At 49.1% G+C, this 19,489-nt stretch overlaps 1 protein-coding gene across 1 annotated transcript in view; it reads right to left on the bottom strand.

Annotated features, from left to right (window-relative positions):
- Positions 1 to 1,901: 1,901 nt before the first annotated feature.
- Fam174b (family with sequence similarity 174 member B) overlaps positions 1,902 to 19,489 on the bottom strand; it is a 42,748-nt gene continuing 25,160 nt past the window's right edge. The window contains exons 2-3 of the mRNA XM_036176916.1: positions 11,013 to 11,144; positions 1,902 to 2,562 (exon numbers count right to left, since the gene is read on the bottom strand). Of these exons, the coding sequence (XP_036032809.1) occupies positions 2,559 to 2,562; positions 11,013 to 11,144 (136 nt within the window). The 3' untranslated portion in view covers positions 1,902 to 2,558. The remainder of the gene's footprint in view (positions 2,563 to 11,012; positions 11,145 to 19,489) is intronic.

Genomic DNA, 19,489 nt, shown 5'->3' with positions numbered 1-19,489 from the left:
TCGGGACGTGTTCCTCACAGGGTAAGAGCGCTGCTAATAACACTGGGATGACAGGCATGTGCCATCACACCTGGTTGTCACAGAGGCTGAAGCAGGGATGAGGCAAGGATAGGACAGCAGATTGCACATGACAGGCTCTCCACCCTCTGGACACCTCAAGAGTCTTCACTGAAGGCTCAATAACTCCCAACCTGAACCAACAGCAAATGAATCATGTGTGTGTATATGTGTGTGTGAGAGAGAGGGGAGAGGGGGAGAGGGGCAGAGAAGAGGGGGAGAAAGAGAGGGAGGGGAGGGAGAGGGAGAGGGGGAGAGGGAGAGGGAGAGAGGGAGAGAGAGGAGAGAGAGAGAGAGAGAGAGAGAGAGAGAGAGAGAGAGAAGGGCGGGCGTGTTTCCCCAGCCCCATTCCACTCATGTGTCTTTTTTCTAAATCACCAGGACATACAAACACCCAGAAACTCCCACTCATTCCTACCTGCAACCCATGTTCACATTTCTAACCACAGAGAGTCATCTCACCAGCTCCATCAGAAAACATCAAAACCCAACACACTCATGACTCAATCTAACAGTTCTTTTTTGGGTTTGTTTTAAGGATCTTTATTTAAGCGCCCATGGTGCTGAAGTTCCATCAAGGATTTGGAAGGTCCCTGTCCTGCCATTCTCGACTGCGTCAGTGATGAGTGATTGGCAACCAGATCCATGGTGTGCACACATAAGGCAGGAGAATCCAGCTTTCCCAGAAGGTTCAGCTGTAGTCCTGGGACCCTTGAATGGGAGGTGGCAGTCCCAGCTCCCAAGGCTGAAAGGGCAGGGTGCACAGCTTCGAGGTGGCCAGCTACCTAGATTCACCACTGTGCTGTGAGCTTCCTGCTCTGTTCCCAGCCCCACCCCTCTGGCCAACGGGCAGAAGGTTGAGAGAAGTCAACTGAGAAGCAAGGTAAAGGGGGCCCAGAAGAACAGCACCCCTCATGATGGGTTAGGGTTGCTGCAAAGCACCCATGCCCAGCCAGGCTCTGGAGTCAGGGTGGCCCTTTCCACCTACTGCCACCACCACAGCCCCAGGCAGGGACTGTAAAGTCTGATGGTGGTGCGGAGCTGGCCAAGGTAGGGGTTTTCATCCAAAGCAATGGAAGGACACAAGGCAGTATCAACAGCCACCTTTTCAGATATACTCCATTCCAAGAACCCCAAAGGCACTGTGACTTGCATACCAGCTACAGAAATTTGGGGGAAGCCAATGGGAGGCCTCCATTAACCTGAGCAGTTAGTCCAGGGCCTGTTTCCTCTGGGCATCCCTGGGTACCCAGCTCCCAGGTGAGGTGCAGTGAGCCCAGGAGTCTAGTTCAACCTAGCCTGGACTGACTTCCAACAGAGTTCCTGACAAGGTTCTTTGTTCCTTCTTTTTTCAGCTACCATTCATTTAAATTACCACAGTGATTTCTTCTTAGCGTTGCGTTCCTAAGACAGACAACACAGCACCAAGGCAGCACAAAAAAAAACAAAAAAAAAAAAAATTTATAGTACACACACAAAAACATGACCAAAGCTGCCTGGCACTGTCCATTCCCACGAGAAGAGAAATAGGTACGCACATCCATACACACACTCACCCATGTGCTCTGATCCCTGAAAAAATCAGAAATTGGTTTGTGGAATAGCTGTTGCTATTTATGCTGAGCCTCTTAGGAAGGGTGAGGTGGGGTGAGGAACTTGGATAACCACTCTAAAATATCACAGAGCTATCCCCCAAATAAAGCCAGATTTGATGACGATGGAAAGATTTGGGAGAACAAAATGTCAGGATTCTCCTAAGTACATCTGAAGGTCCTTCAGGCTTTTGATGTAGGGGTGTGTGTGTGTGTGTGTGTGTGTGTGTGTGTGTGTGTGTGTGTGTGTGTGTCTATCTGTGTCTGTGTCTATGTTGGTAAACATGTGTAGAGGCCAGAAATGAACCTTGGGCATTGTCCCTGTAGAGTCATCCAACATTTCTGTGACCAGGTGTCTTCACTGGAACTTGCTCATTAGGCTAGACTGGCTGAGCAGTCAACCCCAGGGATTCACCTCTCTCCCCAGTGCTGAATTAGAGGTGTGGGTCATCATAGGAGTTTTGATTTATTTTAATGTGAGCTCTAGGGACAAAACTTGTATCCCCTGCTCACAAGCTAATCAGGTTATGAGCTAAGCTATCTCCCCCCTTGCCCTGCTTCTTAAAATTATTAATCCTCCTAATTATAGTTTTACTATTATTACAGTTGTTGTAGAAAAATTCTTTGAAATTGATGTTCCCATCTTCACCTCTTAGAAAGGTAGAAAACCCCTCAAGGAAGGAGGGCAAAGAGCATTTCAAAGGGGCATCCAGGGGTGGCTGAGGCGACAGGAGACAAGCTTGATGGTGACATTCCAAGCAGTTGCTGGACACACAGAGTGGAGCCAGTGCTTCATAAATAACAGTGGGTTTGGTTTCAAAACCTCAGGTGAGAGACGGTGCCCAGACCTCCACATCCCAGGCTGCAGCTGACCAGCTTCCCCCAGGATGCTGACGTACCCGAAAAGTTTTATCTGAAACAAAGCAAGAAGGAGAATCATCACTTCAGGCAGAGCAATGAAGCCATCTGACTCCTCCCTGGCAGTGTCCACTCCTGGGGCCACACTGTCACACTCACTCTCTGTCCCTTTTCCTATCCCTGCTGCCTGGGCAGTCATCTTTGTCACCATTGTCCTCTGCGGCCCTTGATGGTCCTCACCCACCAGGCTTTTGAATGTGCACTCTGAAAGGCACATTCCATTCTCCCCTGGAACTCTATCCTTCGGCTCTCAAACAGGGCTTTCAGGGACCCTCCCTCCACACACAGCCCCCACCCCATCCACCTTAGAGCACAAGCTGTTTTCTCCTTAAATCCCTCCTTCCAGCCTCCTACAGGTGCTCAGGCCAAGTGTCAACAAAGCATCTCTTTAAAATCTACCAAGAGTAACTATTTTCAACCTTGTAGATCCTGCCACTTCTGTATCAACTAGGAGCCCTGTTGTCATGACAAAAAGCAGCCAGAGACAGTACAGAAATGCCTGGTGATGGCTGTGTTCCACTAAAACTTTATTTATGGGCACTGAAAACTGAATTACATTCGACTTTTATCTTGAAATATTATTCTCCTTTTGATTCTTTTTCAAGCATGAAAATGTAGAAATCAGAGCCTGGCATGTTGGCACAGGCCTATAATCCCAGCAGTTGGGAGGTGGAGGCAAGAGGACAGTGAGTTTTAGAAAAGCCGTGGGGCTGCACAGTGAGACCCGGGCGCACATGGAACAAAAAGAACTCATACTTGGTTTGTGAGCTCTTGTCCCAGTCTGAGGTCCATAACGTCTCCCCTCATCCCACTGAGTCAGGAGGATTGGCACTGTTGGAAGCAGCAGAGCCTTTTAGAGGGGAGGCCCAATGGGAGGCCTCCAGGTCACTGGGAGCACATGGGCAGGAATCATGGGATTCCAATCTCTCCCTTTTGTTCCCTGGCTCATGATGTGGCCAGAGGTTTTATTCTGCCACACCTGCCAAGATGGGCTGCCTCACCACAGACTGCCTCACCACGGGGCAAACCAACCATGGACTGAAACCTCCAACTCTGTGAGCCAAAATAAACCTTTAAGTCGTCTGAGGTATTTTGTTACAGTAACACAGACCGGAGGAGTACAAAGCAAACATGGCCATTGTTTGGTTAGTTGGGCCCATATAAGCATATGACTAGTATCTGTCTCCTGCTCAGACTGGGTGTGTGAACAGGCAGGACCCACGTGTGAGCCTGCTCTTCTTCAAACTCTAGCTCTAACACAGGGCAGACTGCAGCAGAAGCACGGGAAATGTTTCCACCTTGAGTGAAAGCTTACAACTTCATAAAAGGAGCTTAGAGAAGGGGGAAACAGACCCAGGAAAGCTGCCGCTTTAGTATTGGATTATGGACCTTACATAATCCATGGGAAACAGAAGCATAATAGAATGTAAGGACTGGTGATGGTTTCAGAGACCAAACTAAAAATCAGAGTAGAGAGCCATTTCCACAGCTACATCAAGCGTCCACAAATGGCAGCCAATGGCAGGGGCTTGCTGACCCCAGGGAGAGCTGGTGGATAGTAACAGCATAGCACAGGGACACACTGATCACCCAACACGTGGCACTGTCGCCTGCCTGGGTGCTCAAGTACAGTTGCCAGGTGACCCCTCATCTCACCAAGGTCCCAGAAGCATCAGCATGGAACCTCTGGCAGGTCCTGTACCTTCATCCCATGAGCTGCTTACACCCCCATACCTGTAGGAATAATCAGCCACCTGTATACACGGGGGGGGGGGGAGCTGCAGAGCAAAGGGGAACCCCAGCTCTCTGAGAGGCTCCTCGCCATCAGCTTCTTTCACAGCAGAACTAAAATCTGGGGACGTGAGGCAGGCAGGGGAGCCTCCAGAACCCAACCATTCCCAAGCTCCTTAGGAAGGAAAGGCAGCCGTAAGACATTACCACTGGAAAGGTATTAACCCCTTCATTTAAGAAGCACTGAGTCTATACCTCAACCTTGGATGGGGTGGGGGAGGGGCAGCTCTGCTTCCGCTTCTCTTCGTACCCACTCACTCTCCAGGGGTCTGACTATGGAGAATAGAGTAGGCACAGTCTCCTATGCCGTGGTCATGTCGTTGGTATCCAATATCCCTACAGGAAGCTCTAGCCACAGAATGGGGGGCAAGTAAGCCTGCTTAGAATGTTGGTCCACATCCTGGAGGAGCCACACTGTTTCCACACACAGGAAGCCCATCTCAGCAGGCAGCAGGGCTGGCAGGGACAGCGGCAGCCCGGTTGGTACGTTGGATGGGTTTTCCCAGCAGCTGGGTACCTCGGGCTACACTCAACACCACAGCTGCCAGGCTGCCTGCGGTACAACCAGAAGAGCTCGTATGTGCCTGTCCTCCAGGGATGCCTATGGGGGCGAAACAAAAGTCTCCATAATAAACGAGGGATCTGCAGAGTACCCAAAACACTGGCTGCAACTGTGTACCAGACCAACCAGGCACAAAACACAAGTGAAATCCACCTCCTGAAATGTGGCACCATTTCAAAACTCCAGGGCTCTCCATACTCCATGTAGTTATTTTCCCCAAATCAAAGCATCCCAGATGTATGAAACACACAAAGAAGGCAGCTGAGCCGGGGGTGCAGCTCATGGTGGAGCGCTTGGCTAGCTTGCCTGAGATCCTAGGTTTGATAGCCAGCATTGGGGTTGGGTGTGCTGTCCACAGAAGCCTCCCTGGCCTGTGACCTCTTCTCTACATGACTGGAAACCTAGGGAAAAACAAGCCTGGCTGATCCACCGGGGCTCCAAGTCACAAGATAGGATCAGAAGTCACACAGACAATAAGAAGCACCCGACCCACCTCACTACCCTGGTGCCAAGCACATGATGGCCCTCTCTCCACTGAATCATAAAACAACCTAAAGCCATGATTCGTTCACATCCGATTTCAATGTGTGTGCTTCCTGGAGAGAACCAGAAACATTTGGTGGACAGGAAAACAAGACCCTATAATAGGTTATCAGTGTGCAGACAAGTCCTCAAAAACACTCCATGAAAGAGAAAGGTGACCTCAAAAACCTGCATTCTTTCATACTTATTGACATAAAAAGCTCTTCACAATACGCCTTTGTAACATGGGCCTATTTCAAAAGAAAAGGAAATCCCCACAGACGTGGACTCACACACACTCTAGTGGCTACTGCTAAGTAGTGAGATGACAGCAAACTCATCGCCCCCACTTCCCATCTGTAGTTCCTATAAACCTGTACATCAGGAAAAGCTACAGCCTCCCAGCGGTCAGTCTTCTCTGGCCCAGCATGGCCTTGTGTCTGACTGACTCACCTCCAAGTTCATTCACATCCTCAGTTCACTTCCACCACAAACAGCAGGAGCTTTGACGGGGTGCTCCCTGAAGTTCAGCTCTTCAGGACACAAGGCAGGGCGGCACGGGGCCTGGCAACAGTCCTGAATGTCTGTGGGAGGCTCTGACACGGGCTGCCACAGAACAAATGGGGATTCCAGCTGGGAAGTCTGACAGTGACTGAATGGGCTATGTATTCAGTGGAAGAAGCAACAGAAGTAGAATTCGCTCAAAGAAAACTGAGGGATGGTGTCCTGGCTGCTTTTGTGTGTCAACTTGACAGAACAGAAGCTCAAGTCATCAGAGAGGAAGGAGCCTCAGTTGAGGAAATGCCTCCACGAGATCCAGCTGTAAGACATTTTCTTAATTAGTGATTAATGGCAGAGGGCCCAGCCCATGGTGGGTGGTGCCATCCCTGGGCTTGTGGTCCTGGTTCTATGAGGAAGCAGGCTGAGCAAGCCATGTGAAGCAAGCCAGTAAGCAGCTCCCCTCCATGGCCTCTGCATCATCTCCTGCCTCCAGGATCCTGTCCTATTTGAGTTCCTGTCCTGACTTCCTCCAGTGATGAACAGCAATGTGGAAGTGTAAGCCAAATAAACCCTCCCAACTTGCTTTTTGGCCATAATGGTTCTTCACAGAAATAGAAACCCTGACTAAGACAGATGGGATACAGACACCAACTGAAAACTGATCATCACAGAGGGTAGCAAAGAAGCCCAACGGTGATTCTTCATGCAGAGAGAGAAAATGAAACTTCCTGCAAGACTGAGCAAGGGAAAAATAAAAAAACATATGAAATATTAAATAAGCATTTGGGAGGCAGAAGCAGGCAGATCTCTGTAAGTTGGAGGCCAGCCTGGTCTACATAGGGAGTTCCAGACCAGCCAGGGCTACACAGAGACCCTGTCTTTCAAAAAGGAAAAGAAAGACCGTAGCTACTCTTACTAAAAATGTTTATAAGATTAAAGAAGATGAAGAATGTTGGGAACAACTATACAAAAACAGTTTGTAAACTTGAGCAGAAATGGACAAAAGGCCCCAAAACCACTCCTGATCAAAGCTGACCCAGGAAGAAATAAAGACTGAATATTCTTGGAACTATTCAAGAAGCTGAATGTCACTGATCCTAAAAACAGCACACAGACTGTCTCGGGTGCAGCCAGTTTTTCGTATGCTCTACTAAACCCTTAGGAAACAAATGGTTCCAATCTGATTCCAACTAGTCCAGAGAAGGGAGATAAGGAAACGCGCATAACTTTCACCAGAGCCTGACAAACAGACCAGTAGCAGAGCAGAAAAACAACAGGCCAGTCACCATTTCCTAGGGAGAAAGGAAGCCTTGTGCAATACAATGCACGTAGCAAGGTAACACAAGACCAAGTTCTTAACTCCAGAATCCTGAACTGACTGTATATTGGAAATTTCATGAATATATAGATTCACCACCATAACGGGTTAAAGGAAAAGGTATGTCCTGCTCAACAGAGCTGAAGAAAGGAACAAAATTCAAAGGTAGCACACGGAGATAGAAGAAAACTCCATGTAGCAACCCAACAGCAAACCTCACTCAGTGCTCAAATACTGAAGGCATGCCCTTCTTAAAGGTCTTAACCAGGAGTAAGACAGCAAGGCTGCAACCATCGCTTCTGATCCACAAGCACAAGGCAGAGAGAGGAGTGGCTGGGCCTGGTATGGACTTTTGAAACCTCAAAGCTGACCCCCAATGACACACCTCCTCCAGCGAGGCCACACCGCCTCATCCTTCCCCAACAGTTCCACCAACTGAGGACCAAGCATTCACACACATGAGCCTATGAGGCCATTCTCATTCACCCCAAACAGACCCACACGGTGGAATGAGAGAACTGACTCATGCAAAGAGTGTCATACCACCTCCGCATACATGCCCCAGCACGTGTGCCTACATGCTCATGTGCACACATGCATGTCCACACACATACACAAATAAATTTAAAATACGGCTACCAGAGATGAGGTCACAGATGTAATGACCACAGTTTGGTTCTCTGTTGTCACTTTGGGGACAGCCTCAAAAACAGGTTCCTATACAGACTGCCCAGGAGCAGACACTCAGCATGGAGACTGAGCCCATGGGACTAGGGCTCACAAGAGCCAACAACTTAGCATACAGGATTAATACAAATGGATCTGCTGGGTCCTGAGATTCTGCCTGGAAGAAATGGGGGACACCACGGGGCTGGAGGAGGCAAACCCAGATCCTGTATCAGACATCGCCGGGTGCCAAGAGAGGGGTGTCTGGGAAATGCCAGTGTGTGGGTACATAGTTTCTCTCTCATCCTTGATTCTCACTTTTGCATCAGGCCATGGCGAGGGGGGCTTGGCCTTTCAGAAAACAAAAGTATTTCTACTACCTAAATATCTACTAAGTGGTTCAGTCTTGCCAGCTGGTTTCAGCGCTTGGTGAGTTTCAGAGTTAGCAGCCACGCAATCCAGGACTGACCATCAGCCCAGAAAGGGAACTTGTTCCAAGTCTGAAGAATCCAGACAAGTGTGGATGTATTTCAGGCTAAAGCAGCACTGGCATCCAGGCCCCTTTCCCATCTCACAGTCTAGACAGAATTTCTAAACAGATATTAGAATAGCTTGTTTAAGTCCTTTCCATACCAGTTACTTGAAACAGGTTCTCACTATACGTGTGTGTGTGTGTGTGTGTGTGTGTGTGTGTGTGTGTGTGTGTGTCCAACCTTGAACTTAAAACATCCTGCTCTAGCCTCCTGGGTGTTGGAACTACAGCCATGGGCTTCCACATCCGGATTAGGGACTTTTCTTACTCAGTGACATGTGAACACACAATAAAAACAGACCATTCTATCATGACTCTCACAGAATCAGTTCAGTCACTCCGTGTACTAGTTACTTCTCTCTTTCTCGTGATAATGAGAAAATACGTAGCAAAAGCAACTGTGCTAACTAGTTTTATGTCACCCTAACAGAAACTAGAGTCATTTGGAAAGAGGGATTCTCAACTGGGGAAATGTCCACACCAAACCGGCCTTCAGGCAAGCCTGTGGTACATCCTCTTGAATGATCATTGATGACTGACAAGGGAGGACCCAGCTCACTGTGGGTGGTGTGACCCCTGGGCTTGTGTTCCTGGGATCTATAAGACAGCAGGCCAAGCAAGCCATGAGGAGCAAGCCAGCAAGCAGCACTCCCCCATGGCCTCTGCTTCAGCTCCTGCCCTGACTTCCCTGGGCTAATGAACTATATGCTGTACAATGAAATAAACCCTTTCAGGTTGTTTTGTTTTGTTTGTTTTTCTAGACAGGGTTTCTCTGTGTAGTTTCAGTCCCTGTCCTGGATCTTGCTCTGTAGACCAGGCTGGCCTTGAACTCATAGAGATCCACCTGGCTCAGGTTTTTTTGATCAGTGTGTTACCACAGCAATAGAAAACCTAGCAGGGCAGCGGTGACACACACCTTTAATCCCAGCACTCAGGAATCAGAGGCAGGTGAATCTCTATGAGTTCCAGGCCAGCCTGGTCTACAGAGTGAGATCCAAGACAGGCAACAAAACTACACAGAGAAACCCTGTCTCAAGAAAACAAACAAACAAACAAAACCTAAGAAAGACAGCAACTTAAGGAAGAAAGACTTGCTTTGATTCACAGTTTGAGGGTACAGTCCATCACAGCGGAGACAGCAGGGCAGCAGGGGCACGAGGCAGCTGGTCACATAGCATTCACAGTCAGAAAGCAGAGGGGTAAGCACCAGTGCTCAGCTCAGTTTCTACTTTTTATGAAGTCCAGGACCCCCACCCACGGGATAGTGCTGACCACATTTAAGGTAGGTCTTCAGTCTTGAAACTCCCTCACAGACTCAGCAAGAGATTTGTCCCCATGGTGATTCTGGAACCTGACAAGTTAACAATCAATATTAACGATCACACCTAATATGAACAAGATTCTAGTAGTGGTTCTGAATCCAAAAACTGTACAGGGGCTGGCAAGATGGCTCAGTGGGTACAGGCTCTTGTTGCCATGCCTGACAAACTGAGTTTGACTCCCAGAATCTACATAAGAGAAGGAGAGAACCAACTCTAGAAAGTTGTTCTCTGCCTCCGAATACACCGAGGGGCACGCGCCGTGTACAGGCGCATATACACGCATGCATATATACATCGGCAGTACATATGACCCACTCCATTAAGGGCCCATATTGCACAATGTGCCACAGGCCTGCAGAAGGACATAGTGAACCGTAGCAAAAAGCTGGAAGCACAGGAGGGTAATGCACACCTGCAATTCCAACACTCAGGAGACTGAGGCAAGAGAAATACCACAAGTTCTACATAGCAAGTTCCAGGCCAGCCCAGGTTTATGTGACTCTGTCTCAAAAAAAATAAAGATAAAAAAGTGAGGTCTGGCAAGATGGCCTGGTAGAAGTTGAGGGGCTTGTTAGGCAAGCCTAATGGCCTTTTAAAATGATATCATTTTCTGTTTTGTTTCTATGTTTCTGACTGTGAGGTGGGCAAAATGGCCTGGCAATAAAACCAATACAATCATTAATAACACTATGTATGTATAATTTTGTAGTGTAACTGAATATTACTAATTGACTTCATCCTTCCCCTGACAAAATACAGGTCATGAGTTTCTTCTTGCTCTGATATCTAGAATCAGCCTGTTTCAATGTGTGATTGTTCTTTATAAAATTTAAGTATGCCAGGTGTGGTGGCACACACCTTTAATCCCAGAACTCGGGAGGCAGAGGCAGGAGGAACTCTGAGTTCAAGGCTATCCTGGTCTACAGAGTGAGTTCTAGGACAGCCGAGTCTACACAGAGAAACCAATCTCAATCTCTCTCTCTCTCTCTCTCTCTCTCTCTCTCTCTCTCTCTCTCTCTCTCTCTCACACACACACACACACACACACACACACACACACACACACACACACATACATTCCTGGGTACTTCTACCAAGGCGGTGATGGGAACAGGTCCCACCATAATAAGAACATCTCACAGCCCAACAGTTAACAAGAGCACAAGGACACTGTGCCTGAACCACCCTACCCGACCCAGCACTGGAGGAAGGCTCTATCCCCAGCCCACACCTATACTTGATGTCAAATACTGTGGCGTCCTCATCCTCGTCGTCCTCCTCATTCAGTGGGGCCATCTCCACACGCTCAGCAGGAGTGGTGATGATGTCATACTTGCGGGTCTTCTTCAACCTCTTTCCCAACCTGGAGGAAGAGAAGCATACTCATGAGACCAAGCCTGTGAGCCACACTGAGGGGGCCAAGCCTCCATACATAGATGGAGCAGCTCGCCTAAATAAGTTCACTTCCTGACATCTGCAGACAATGCTTGCAACCGCCTCCGGACAGATGCTACAGCTGTACCCAGAAGGCTTGGTTAAGGCCCCAGAAGCTGAGAGCTAGAGAGGGAGCTCAGGGAACAGTCCTTTGCAAGCATGAAGACTGGAGTTTGAATTTCCAGCACTCACCCTCAGCTGCAAGAGAAAGGTCAAATGCCAGACGGATATAATGGCCCTCCTGAAATTTCAGCACTCAGAAGCCAAACAGGAAATCTCTGGAGCAAGATGGCTAGCTAGACTAGTCCAAGGGGTAAGCTTCCAATTCAGCAAGAAACCCTGCCTCATAAACTAGAAAGCTACTGAGGAAGAACCCACAACAGACACTCATGCAAACACACACACACACCCTACAGATATGTAAATACACATACACATGCACATACCCTCACAGATACACATACACATACCCCACAGATATACACACCCCATAGATAAATACATACATACATACATACAGACAGACAGACAGACAGACAGACACACACACACACACACACACACACACACACACACACACACAGGGTGTCCACAGGACTGAGTGAGTTACCAACTTCCTAACCCTTCCCATCTTCCCAAAGCAGAGTTATCTGAGCACCAACAACTCAATAACTGAGAGAAATACTATTCAAATGCAACAGTTCAAAAAGGTAAAATTCGTGCAAAATACTACAATGCACAGCAAACAAAAGATCAAATTATTCTCTGAGGACAGGAGAGCGGCAGCCTGGCTGGGGGTGCAGATGCCACCCTATGGGATCCAGGTCAAAGTCCAGACAAGTTCTACTTAAGTGAGGTTTCCTGAGCTTCCTCATAAATAAAACGGGATAGGAGCGATCTTCCTCAAAGGTGAGGGATGGTCACTGAGATAATGCCCTTAACGAGCATGCATACGGGAGGCTCCTGGCATAAGTTCTTTTGAGCTGATAATAACAAATACAGAAATCACACATGCTCCAGCCTCTCTCCTAAGATTAGGGTTTGTGAAAATGAGTCGATATTGTTTCCATGGCGAGGGTTCTCCTACTACACCAGTACCTATGGCGTGGCAGAGGGACACTGTGGGCCACAGGAAAAGAGCTGGCACAAGCCCCTGCTTGAAGACTGCAATATTTCCCAGGGGGAGTCTGGAAAATGCATGACGTCACCTAAGGGAAGCCCTCTTCTGATGACCACTAATGCTCTCTGAGCCTGGTTCTCTGTGATCTTGGATCTGTTCCCAGTGTTTTGTATTCTATGCCAGCCTCCTCCTAAGAAAATCGGATGCTCTCTATGAAAAAGCAGCCAATCCAAAACATCCTAAGTGGGACACTGAAGAGCCTTCCAGCAGATGGCAAGCTGTTCCCCTGAGACCACTTGTCAAAGACACCGGCAGATCTTTTTACCTCTTGCCAAGAGAAACTCTCAAGTTCTCAAAAAGCATCAAAGCAGAACCTCACTTTTAGGTCCTCTAAAAATGTCTTAGGAACGGCAACGTGCTCTTGGCTTACCTACTATGAATTACCAAAAATAGGACTTACCAAACTGTCATGTCATTTACATAGCAAATTTTAGCACCGTATCCCTAGCATAAACTAACCTATGCAATCTATAGCGCCCGCTCTTGCAGGCCCTTCAGGTACGAGACTGTTTTCTCTAGACTGAAACAATCCTTAAGCAGGGATGGAGGAAGGCTGAGGAAACTCAAAAGCTACAAGAATGCTAAAAGCCTCGTGAGGCTCCCTCCCCAAATTACAGAGGCAGTGAACAATTGCTGGAGGTAGCGGATGCTTCTGTGGTGTTGATGCCTACAAGCTGTAGGGACCTCCAGATGTGCATAGTGGAACTGGGCTCTTCTGTGGTGCAGCTGTTTCTAAGTTCCTGTAAGTAACTCTGATAGGTTCACTGGTCACCAAGGTAGGCTTACAAGAAATAATCCCTTCTTGTGTGTTGTTGGGGCCCTATCTGAGGCGAACAGCCGTTTGTCTGTGTGTCCTTCCTCCCGAGAAGTCACACAACAGCACAGGCAGCGGGAAGACCGTGGCAAATGAGAACCTAGCAACAAAATGAGGCAACCTGAAGCCACGCTGCAGAGTGACTTTTTTCTCCCAGCTGTCCTCACAGGTATGCCCCTGGGCACAGATGTATCTACCTGGATTCGACAATTAGGATGAAGAGCAGAGCAAATACCAAGCCTGGCAGCAAGACATTAAACCAAAGGGACATACCTAGCCACCTTGTCATAAATAAGTTCTTGAGTGTCCGAGGTTTATAGGCTAGACTTGCAAAACCTCTAGCTTACAACTCAAGGCTCCGAGAACTAGAGGCTGTGGCCCCAAGCTTTCAAAGCCACACAGACTTACAGATGTAGGTGCTCTGAGCTTGGGTTGGCAGCAGCCTGGTATTTGGCAGCTGAGTATCAGATGTTGGGACCGTCAGCTTTTAACCCTTGACAGCTCTTAGGGAAAGTGGGGTTCATATCTTCTCACCCCCCAGTAAGCTCAGTTTTCTATAGTGTCCGCTCCAGGCCACCCTCTGGAATCCCACATCTGCCTTCTCGCTGCCTCAAGAGTGCATAGGTACAACCAGCCCAGCCCACTCTAGCTATGACATGTATCACCCATAGGAAATAAAAGATGGTTTGAAAGAAGCCTCTGCTGGGCCTGGTATTGGAATGTGATGCGGGCACAGAGGAGACAAACTCCCAGACTAGCCCCCAAAGCAGTGGGAAACAGCCTGCTTACATAGGCAGAAGGAAGCATGGCATGCTTACACACGGATTATAATTCTGCCAACTGGCCCTCACATACTACTGACGGCAATCCTCAGGAACTAATCACAGGCTTCCCATCAGAGGAATTGTAGACTTCTGGCTGAGAGGGTGCTTTCCCCTCCTATCCTGAGAGGACTAGCTGTAAGGTGGGCAGCAACATCCACAGTCCATCCAGGACTGTCTTGCTTGGAGTGGCGTCTTCCAACACTAGCCACACCACCCAGAACGGTCTTGGCTGGCGGAAGCCCTCCTGAACCGGAGCTCTATGGCTTCAGTAGCAGCCTTCCTTGCATCTGGATTGTAATTGCTTCAAAGCAGTGGGGATATCATGGTGACGTCTGTATGGAAAGGCTGCCCCAGCCAGGCATAGGAGTGCATACCTTGTAATCCCAACACTCAGGAAACAGAGGCAGATGAATCAGGATTTCAAGGTCAGCCTCAGCCACCCAAGTTGAAGATTAGCCTGTGCTACCTGAGACCCTAACTCAGAATAAAGGCGGTGAGGTAGGAGAAGCCTACTCCACCAGCAGTTCCTCGATCAAGGCATTCAGGCACAAGGGAAGATTCTGACCGCCAGCCCTCTAAGGGTACAACAGGGCTGCCTCCCAGTGGCTTAGTTTACTTGAAGAAGTAAACACTAACTGGTGCTTATATAATGACATTAACAGTCTTGATAGTACTTAAAACTGCTTAACTTCAAGCCAAATACCCTCAGGGAGCGCTGTGATCTCCGATCTGTCTCAACTTTGCCAGTGACTCTGAGAGGAGACTCTGCTCCTCAGAAGCCACAGTGCTCACCGGATCAACACTGTTGGTCCCACATTCTCTCCAACAAAATTCTCCTCTCCCCACCTTCAATACCCAAAAGGAAGATCATCTTTACATTCTGTTCTAAATGGTTCTTCATCCCTGCCAGCTCCAGCTCTAGTGCCAGATGGGGAAATTTAAGCTCAGCAATGGCTCTAAATTCCACAAGCCAACCAAGACCAAATGACAGGGGAGGGCCACTGTAGTGGGTGGCCATCCCAGCCTTGGCCTGGAAGTTCCAAACCCCATTGAGGCTTTGGTAATGGTCACACCTAGAAGGCAGGGCTGAGGGAGGAAGCTGAAGACCCAGGATCGAGAGGAGAGGCCTCGCTTGGTTCCAGGACCCTGGACGCTGGAGGTAGACCGAGCAGAGTTCTCCAGAGTACACCACCGGACTGTGCCATACCTTTCCCAGACCCTACAACCTATCCCTTCCTTTGTAAATTACCCCACAAAATAAACCTCCCTTTTAACTACGTTGAGTGGCCTTAATAATTTCACCAATAGGCCACCCTTGCTCTAAGCCCTCGGGATGGAGGTCTGACTCAGTCCATGCAGACTCCCACACCTTCCTCAGGAAGCCAAGCCAACATGGCCCCCTAGATGATCCACAGCTGTCCAGGGTGGGGGGTACACTTGGCTTTGAGATTCAATGAGGCTCCCCACTCTGTTTGCTCTGACATGGGCCTGGGCAGAAGAAGCATCTGAGATGTTTAGAAAAGGAAATTTCCCCAAACCTGAAGACTTGAGAAAATCACCTGTATACCCTCAAAATGGCCATACCCAGATGGCTTCAGGCTGAGGAGTCACAGTTCTGTCTTCTCCAGGTATTGTGAACGCCACAAAGCACAATCTCTGACCTACAATCTTCAGTGTTGCATGTGGAATGTGGCCTATCCACTTATTCCTGACTCCGGGAGGAGAATCTCTGTGCAGCCCTAGCTGCCCTGGAACTCACTCTGTAGACCAGGCTGGCCTAAAACTCACAGAGATCCTCCTGCCTCTACCTCCCAAATGCTGGGGTTAAAGGTGTGCACCACCACCACCCAGCAAGGCCTTATATATTCACCCCTGGAAGATTCAGGAAAACAACACCAACCTGGAGACCTCCATGGCCTATGATGCTTTAACATCAGTCTTCTCAACCACACAAACTCAGAAAGGAATCATGAACCCCAAGATGATACCAAGAGAACATTATGGGTAAAAATGATGGGGCTATGGACACACAGACACATGGGCATACATTATCCTGGGTATCTCTGAATGGATGTAGCATCTAAAGTAGATTAAAGTCAGGGTTAGAAAGATGGCTCCATGGTTAAGAGTACCAGCTACTCTTCCAGAGGACCTGGGTTCAATTCCCAGCATCCACATGGGAGTTCACAATAGTCTGTAGCCCCAGTTCCAGGGGATCCAACACCCTCACACAGACCTATTTTCAGACAAAAGACCATTGCACATGAAAAAAAATAAATGAATCATTTTTAAAATTACATAAATAAAGCCAACTGTCCTCCACAACATGGGTGGGCCTCACCCACTCAGGGGAAGGCCTGAGTGAGACAAAAGGCAGACTCTCCCTTGAGGACTAAAGGGAAGTCTTCCTACCCACTGGACATCAGGTGGGCGGGGCGGGGGAGGAGAAAGGGGGTTATTTATTCAATTGTTCTGTTATATTGACTTCCGATGCAGTGTTCCTAAGTATCCCAAACTTGCCTCAAGACTCACGTCCCCCTGCCTCCACCCACAGATGGGTACTACCCCACCCAGCCAGATACACTGTCCTTGGACTCACACTGAAACAATGGCTGTTTCTCAGCATTAAGTATGTCTGCATTCAGACCAGAACCAAGGGGTTGGAGAAATGGTTCAGGTTGCCCCTCCAGAGGACCTGGGTTCAATTCCCAGCACCACATGGTAGCTCACTACTGTCTGTAACTCCAGTTCCAAGGGAACCAACACCCTCACACAGACATAATTGGAGGCAATACACAAATGCATTTGAAATAAAAATTTTAAAAAAAGACCAGGGCAGCCTAACCCAGCAGTAAGGAGAAAACACAACCCTGCCCAGCACCACTAAGCCTGAGCAGGAGGAGACCCATATGCCTGCCTACCAGGAAAGCCTGCCCCCAGGCACCTTGTGGTGCCAGGCAGTTAAGCACTATTATCATGAACAAATATATGGTGGGATATGGAAGAGAGAGAGGCAGAATGGTCCACGTCCTATGTAGAGAGGCAGATCTGAAGAGGTGAAAGCAGTGAGGAACAGGCTGAGGTGACCAACGTGATGTTCAGGCCTGGGCGGCTGCCAAGGCCCATGTCTGGGTCTGTAGCCCTGCTGCAGCCACGGTCTGTGTTGATGTCCGCCACGTGGCTCCTGATACCACCAAAGGCTGAGAGAATAAGGCTGCACAGAGCTGGCCCTGCGCCTCACCTGGGCAGCAATGCAGAGCTGATCCTGTCAGCATGGGTGCAGAGGCACCAGCCCTGAGAAGGTGAGCATGGGAGATCTGGCCCTGCCCCTCATCTGCCACAGGTGGGCGAGGGAGAGATTCCCCCCCTCGCCCCTCGCCCCTTGCCACCTGCAGCAGGCAGGAGAGCTGGCACTTGAGTCACGAGAGCAGAAGAGCTGGCCCTGCCCCTCACCAACGGCAGCACTCAGGAGCTCGGGCTTTGCACCTTGACCGAGGGCATGAGAGTGGGAGAACTGCCCTGCACCCCTCATCTGTCATGTGGTGTCAAGGGCAAGGAAAAGATGCCCTCCCAGAGCCGACCCTCCCCGTTACCAGCTGCAGTACCCAGGAGCACGAGCCCTGAACCTCACCCTGGGCAGCCCCGTAGAGCTGACTGAGACGCCGGTGAGCCAGCCCAAGAACATGAGTGAGGGAGATGCGGCCCCACCCCCTCATCCGCCATACAGTGGCATGGGCACGGGAAAGATGCCCTCCTCCCACTATGCCTGTGGCAGCTGGGAGAGCTGGCCCTGAGGTCATGAGAATGAAAGAACTGTCCCTGTCCCTCATCAGCTGCAGCGCTCAGGAGAGCGGCCTCTGTACCTCACCCGGGCAACACAGTAGAGCAGGTCCTAGTGATGTAGATGTCAGTGAGCCGGCCCTAAGGGCATTAAAGCAGGAGAACCAGCCCTGCCTCCTTGATCGGGCGAACTAGCTGGGGGTAGTACCGTAAAGGTCGCCCTGGTGGTGAGGATGACATGGTGGGCTGCCCAACCCTGCAACTACCCAGGCCCAGAACTAGGGTTATGTGTCGGTCCACCCCAACATCCACGCCATCTGTGATCTGCTGCAGCAAGGGGTGGGGGTGGGAGTCAATACTGTGGACCCAGGGCTGCAGGATCTCCATCACACAGGGCAGCAACAGGATGTCCAGGAAGAGTCCCAGGAAGGACCCAGTGTCTACAGCATAGCAGAAACCAAAGGCCTTGAACAAGATCAATGATTCTTTGCAAAGATCATTTGCAAATGAAGATGTACAGACTAAACTGCGTGACTCACTGTGTCTGTCATACTACAGCTTCCAAAACGAGGTTTTTCTTTTTCTTTTTTTCCTTTCAAGTTTTATTTTATTTGGGGTGGGGGGGGTTGCAATGGCAGAGGACAGATACAAAGGGTCAGGGAGATGAATGGGATCGAGATGCATGATATGAAATCCACAACAAATAAATAAAAAGTTTAAAAAAAAAAAAAAAAAGACCAGAACCAGCCGGGCAGTGGTGGTGCACACCTTTAATCCCAGCACTCGGGAGGCAGAGCCAGGCAGATCTCTGTGAGTTCGAGGCCAACCTGGGCTACCAAGTGAAAGGCACAAAGCTACACAGAGAAACCCTGTCTCGAAAAACCAAAAAAAAAAAAAAAAAAAAAAAAAAAAAAAAAAACAGAACCTATACCATCAGATCTTCATAAGCAATTTTCTATAAGTATGTGGCCAGCCTCCCTCTCCCTCCCTTCCTCTCCCTCCCTTCCTCTCCCTCCCTTCCTCTCCCTCCCTTCCTCTCCCTCCCTTCCTCTCCCTCCCTTCCTCTCCCTCCCTTCCTCTCCCTCCCTTCCTCCCCCTCCCCCCCCCCCCCCCCCCCCCCCCCCCCTCTCCCTCTCCCTCTCTCTCTCTCTCTCTCTCTCTCACACACACACACACACACATACACACACACAAACGAGGAGAGAGAACACACTCTGCTACATCTGTGGAGAGCCCTCACTAGTACATAAGGCCATCAGTAAGGGTCCTCATGCGTACTTCAAAAAACCAGCTCTGACATGAGCCAGAGAAACTATATTTCAGGCAATCAACCCTCTGAAACTAAATACCCTTTGCCAGGGAAGCACAGGCCTTGCTGATTCATTGTAAAGCATGTTAATCAAACAAAGCTGAGACCCATGAAAAGTCCATACACTTAGGTCTATGTAGATGTAACCGTCTCGTTAAATAAGAAACACAGAGCCAAACACAGAGTTAAAAGCCAAGAGGTCAGAGCAATAGCTGAGAGCTGAACACCTTACCCTTCACTGCTGCTGCTGTCTTTCCTCTCCGCAAGAGGCCTACTTCCTGTATCCTGTCTTTTTTATAGACTTTCTGTTCTGCCTTCTCATTGGGTGTAAACCCAATCACATGACCTTCTCGTCACTGCCTGTCTG

Source organism: Onychomys torridus, chromosome 1 (genome assembly GCF_903995425.1).
Source record: "Onychomys torridus chromosome 1, mOncTor1.1, whole genome shotgun sequence".
In the NCBI taxonomy this organism is placed as follows: domain Eukaryota; kingdom Metazoa; phylum Chordata; class Mammalia; order Rodentia; family Cricetidae; genus Onychomys; species Onychomys torridus.
The sequence above is the reverse complement of the archived record's forward strand: the minus strand, read 5'-3'. Positions and strand labels throughout refer to the sequence as shown.